This window comes from Bidens hawaiensis, unplaced genomic scaffold (genome assembly GCF_021521415.1).
Source record: "Bidens hawaiensis isolate Kalapana, Puna unplaced genomic scaffold, B.hawaiensis_p1.1 tig00002839_1, whole genome shotgun sequence".
NCBI classification, from domain to species: Eukaryota; Viridiplantae; Streptophyta; class Magnoliopsida; order Asterales; family Asteraceae; genus Bidens; species Bidens hawaiensis.
This window is the reverse complement of record NW_027491153.1, coordinates 2,443,653-2,449,025: the sequence shown is the minus strand read 5'-3', so window position 1 is coordinate 2,449,025 and position 5,373 is coordinate 2,443,653. Positions and strand designations below refer to the sequence as shown.

At 34.6% G+C, this 5,373-nt stretch overlaps 1 protein-coding gene across 1 annotated transcript; it reads left to right on the top strand.

The window, feature by feature from the left end:
- The first annotated feature begins 1,768 nt into the window (after positions 1-1,768).
- LOC143621358 (uncharacterized) lies at positions 1,769-3,833 on the top strand. The gene is made up of 2 exons (XM_077092803.1): positions 1,769-2,344; positions 3,368-3,833. The coding sequence occupies exons 1-2, from the start codon at positions 2,099-2,101 to the stop codon at positions 3,596-3,598; spliced, it is 477 nt and encodes a 158-aa protein (XP_076948918.1). The 5' UTR covers positions 1,769-2,098; the 3' UTR covers positions 3,599-3,833.
- Positions 3,834-5,373: the final 1,540 nt, after the last annotated feature.

Sequence of the window (5,373 nt, the reverse complement as noted above, 5' to 3'; positions counted from 1 at the left end):
ATCGGTTTGGGAACAAAATGATGAATGGTTTATAAGGTGGAATCCTTACACCCATTTGAATTCTTTGTGATATGTTTTACCACAAGTTCTACGCGCGCGCAGGGGGAGGGTGCAAATTTGGGTTTCTGGACTAGAAATTCATCGAACTCGTGCGAAAACCCGAGCCAGCGTGAGACGATTTTTGAATTTGTTTTTGAAATTCAAAACTGGTCCAGTCAATACAATTAATAATCATTAAGAGAATGATTATGACTTTCAGTTTTATAATCTGCACTAATGGCCATTATTTGATATTATTATTATTTAATGGTCATTAACAGTATTGATTATTATTATTGTGATTGTATGGCTATATAAATAGACCAGTTCTTCATTTGTAGACACACCAACGAAAATCACACTTCATCTTCTTCCTACAACTGCAACCGTGTTAATTCCGATTTCATTTCAGGCAAGTGTCCAAGTCCGGCAGAGCACCGATTCTGTTTCGAACCGGAGTACCCTGGGAACAGACCGAGAATCTGTTTAAGGGAATTGTGTTAAACACAAGCCCGGTTTACTGTGTTCATTGTTTCGTTTACTTTCGTTTAATTTTCTGGATATTATAATACAAGTTTTCCAACAAACTTAAACAGATTTATTATTATTATTCTTGTATTTCGTTTCAGAATGGAATCCCAACCCATGAGCGCTGCTGTTTCTGCCATCGTGACTACCGTTGTTGCTGTAACAACCAATTTGGTCGCTCCGCTGCCTGCTGCAGTCACGTCTCGTGCTGAGAAACCGGAAAAGTTCACCGGTGTGAATTTTAAACAGTGGCAACAAAAGATGTTTTTTTATTTGACCACTTTGAACCTCGCGAGGTTCTTGACTAAAACCGTTCCCCAAGTCGATGAAGGGGCAACGGATGCGCTGTCGGTGAGCGCGGTTCACGCTTGGAATCATTCGGATTTCTTGTGCCGGAATTATGTCTTGAATGGCATGGTTGATGCACTTTATAACGTGTATTGTAAGGTTGATTTAACTTGAATCAAATCATTATGTTTTTAGTTTTTATTTTTTTAATGACTAGTTTTTGGCTCTAATTCATTTTTTATCATAAATCTTCTGACCCGAACCACATTTTATACTAACCTGTTTTGAGTTGAACTTAGTTTAACTTGATGTTTTTTCTGGCCAACTGCCTACTCCAACGGATCCACTCCTATTGCCAAGCTTAGTAAATACAAAGTAAAAGTAGTATTTGTTGAATGACATTAAATTCGTTTTTAACTATTGGTAGTAGAGAAACATGAGTAGAGTAGTTGATGGTATAATATTATCTTCATCTTCAAATTTTTTTGAACTAAATATTATTATATACTATGGAGGTTGAACCTTTAACCACTGAATTTACATTCAAACCACCTTACCACCCCACTAAAATAGAAATGGCTAATTTTATCTTCATTTAAGTAATTAACTTATGATGTAATCATTATATTTACTAAAAATACAACTATCTTACATGTAAATTATTTTATATCTTTATTTTCATGTTTATTCACTTCTCTTTAAGTGTAAATCAAACAAATAATTTCATACTAAACAAAAGGGAACGGGCACGAGAGGTTTTAGGCAACATGAAGGTTTTGAGCATACAGAAGGTGAAACAATGTTTCTATATCTATCGTTATGTCACATCATATTTCCAACTTTCTCTGTATTTTATCTTTTCTTTGTTGCTTTCCCGTAGCGACACCACGTCACCACCATCCCGACTCTATCATTAGAATCTTCATCTCTCTATCTACCTCTCATTCTTTGTCAATGCCACATCACCCACTTAAAATAAAACAGTATAAAAGTTGTAAAAGTATACAAATATGTTAAGGATATTACTTAGGTTAAAAAAATAAGACACTTTATGTTTTTTCCTTACTTATACTTTTGTTGTTAAAAAAACAAAGTGTGTGTAAAATGTTAATATCTCGGCACGCAATCAATGAATAAAATCTATTACTGGTGACGCTTCTTCTCCCCCAAATCCCGTATTCGCAGCCCCAGTTTATACACTCTGCAATCAAAACCCTAATCCAATACAATCGAATCGAACATAATGCGATTCTTCAAGCGGATAGTGGGATATTTAGGATTCGGGAATCACGAAGTCAACAAAGACGACGAGATTGATCAAAATAATAATAATGTAAACGCCCACAATCATCATCCCAGTTCGGTAGACCAAGATCACAGTCATCTCCCTCGGAGTGGATTCAAAGTCTCCGTTCCAGTTCCCGTCGATAAACCCCATCAAATCGGGCCGGTTTTGGTGCCCTGCCCCGCCGGTGACGGCGGCGTTCAGGTAATTCTGTCGATCTTGTTTCAAGTTGTAATTTTGAAGATTAATTGTACTGGGTTATACAATTGATACGTGTATGGTGATTGTTTTAAAAGGGGCAAAATTGTTACGAACCCGTTATTGTTTTTATCCTCTTGTGGGAATCACCAAATTAATAGACGAGTAGGTGTTTACTAGGGTTTAGTTATGGATTTAAGGATGCCGTATACGTATACAGTTTAGATTTTAGATGGTTACTATGTTGACACTTTAGGGAAATTCAGCCTTGGTGTTAACATATTCGTAATGTGCAATGCGCACGGTTTGCTGATGAGATTGCATCAAGTCAAGTGATGCGCTGCGATTCCATGATGTGAGGATAATGCGCGCATTTATGATTATGAGTTAGAGACTTATAGTATTATCTAGAAATAAATTTGGAATATTTTTTAATGGCAAGCGCCTCGCATACGTGATGTGTGCGCATTGCACATTGGTTTTTTGGATCAAAACGCATTGCACTATTTTACTAAGAATCCAACACAGTTATAGTGAAGAATTAACAGTTAAGCGTGTTTGGGTGAGAAGATCTTATCTTTGGCAAGTTCCATATTGTTTTGTTCTGTTTACGTGAGAGATATCAGCTGTTCTGCCTAAAATTTCATTGGAGTGTTTTGTGCACAATGAGCACTGTACAGTTACCACTTACCACCCGATCAACCAATAGCAAGACTTGTAGCTTTTTGTAATGAAACTTGATCATATTGATTGGTATGATAAGTCATAAGTCAGTTACAGTTGACTGTTCTTGGAGACTTGTACAGAATCCTTTGTGGGCTTGTATTGTTTATTATCTTTTTATTAAGTATGGATCATAGATGCATGGATAATGGATGAATTATGCGGTTTGAACTTTAAACACTAAATGATCAAGATTCTGTTTCTTGAAATTACATTATAAAGCTTCTTTGTTTTTTCTGTCATGAGCACACTGTTAGCTCTTATTTAATGATGAATTGATTGTTGATAATGGATTTACTGTTTTAGGGTCTGCAATGGTACACACGTGGTCTGAAGATAGATGAAGATGGAGATGTTGCAGACGAGTTTCTTGAAGAGGTGTTTTCTGAAACAGCAGAGAATGCGGTGAAGACATGGTCAACCTTTGAGGTCAAACTAACTGCTAAACCTGCAAAAGCAAGAAACCCGTGTTTGTCTCGAGAAGGAATGGTTCAGCACACTGTCAAATACCATGGGCGCCTGCAGCTGGTTGGATGAAAGCTTCTTTCTGATGGATTGTTTGAACATGTAATTGTGGAACAAGATAATGAAACTTGTGTTTCAAGATATTTAAAGTCATTATGGTATATTTCAATTTAAAGTCCAAAATCTTTTGCAATTTTTTGTTATGGAGTGTGTCATTCTAAAATCCAAAAAATTATTACATTTTTTTAGGATGATTGTGTAGTTATTATTATATGTTTTACAAGCTTTATTTAGATTTATCTCGCGGGGATTATTAAAGGTTTTCCCTTTCTTTTGTTTTGTCATGTACCTTTTTTTTGAACTGCAAATTTCAATAGAATTCTTTTTCTTTTGTTTTGTCATGTACTTATTTTAAGTAAAGTTTTATTTATAGTTATTATTATTATTATTATTATTATTATTAGTTGTGAAGACTGGATATAGAGAGATTCCCAACCTTGAATGCGTTAACAAAGAAAAATTAATTTAAACTAGAATATTTGCCTCTTCTTTGGTGAAGCATGGAAACGACAGAACATCTTTCTGATCTCATGTAGGCATACGTTGGTGAAAGCTTGTAAGCTTGCACCGATTTATATATATTCTTTTAAAGAGATTATTGAGTATCAAGATCACTTACCTGTTTCAGTAAGAAACAGTAATTCAAGCAATTTTTTTAGTAACTTGATGCATTTGGAGAGCCCGTAACAACAAACTATTTAACTGCAAAGTTAAATAATTTCAAGTAGCGTGTTGGTGCATCTAAAAAGCTCGTAATAACAGTTTTTAACGGCAAGGTTATACCCGTCACAAAAATTTTCAAATATGGCAAATTTTTAGATAAAGAATGAAATTAAATTTAAGATGTTAGAATGCTTTTTCTTTGGATATTTTATATTGGTGTTTTTTAGACTTGCTAATCCGGACATCCGGTTAACTTGTTGATTCTAACTTGATATCTCTCCATTGCCAACTTATCATGAAAAGTTAGTTTATTCTTCTTATTCTTTTAATATTAAATCTCTTCACTATCAAAATGAAAAACTTATCATTATTTATTTTTTACACACTTTCTAAATTACTTTTAAATTAAACTTTTATTATAGACAAGCATGAGGTTTAACTCGTACCCAACTTTTATTATTGACAAGCATGAGGTTAACTCATACCCTTTAAAAGACAAATTCTTATTCACCTCCTTAATAGACCTAAGCAGAGGTGGATTTAGGTTGAGTGGGGAGGGTGGGCTTGTGCTAACTTTGTACAAGCCGATATTTTTTTCTGGTGGTATGGATGCTGCCCAAAATTTTATCGTTTTTATCATTAAACCCGAGCACTCACTATATATTTTTTATAGGTTTAAGCATCATTAAACCTAAACACTTTTTTTTTTTTTTGCTACATGCGTCATTAAACCCGGTTACCCGAGAACTCATTGTGTTTTTTTGATAGGTTCAAGCCCATAACCAGTAAACATAAGTTTAAGTCTATAGCCCATAGCCCCATATGTCCAATTATTTTCATCATTAAACATTTAAACATGAGTGTTCACTATGTTTTTTTGTAGGTTCAAGCCCACAACCACTAAACCTAATTTAAATCCATCGCAAATTATTTGTGAGTTGTTGTCCGACTATTTTTTACCAGACCTGTTTTTGGCAAACTATTTTTGAGTTGTTGCCCCACTTTTTTCTTTTGTAGTCGAAAAGTTATTAAAGAAACGTTCCAAAACACCCCTCCTAATTTCATCTTATAGCATCCTAAAGTACTTTTAGTTGACGGCTTCATGAACTACATTTACTAAACGA

Bases quoted from the DNA above. Each gene is read 5' to 3' on its own strand.
- LOC143621358 (XM_077092803.1), top strand. From the start codon at position 2,099: ATGCGATTCTTCAAGCGGATAGTGGGATATTTAGGATTCGGGAATCAC. The intron at 2,345-3,367 runs GTAATTCTGTCG...TTACTGTTTTAG, and splicing joins CCGGTGACGGCGGCGTTCAG to GGTCTGCAATGGTACACACG.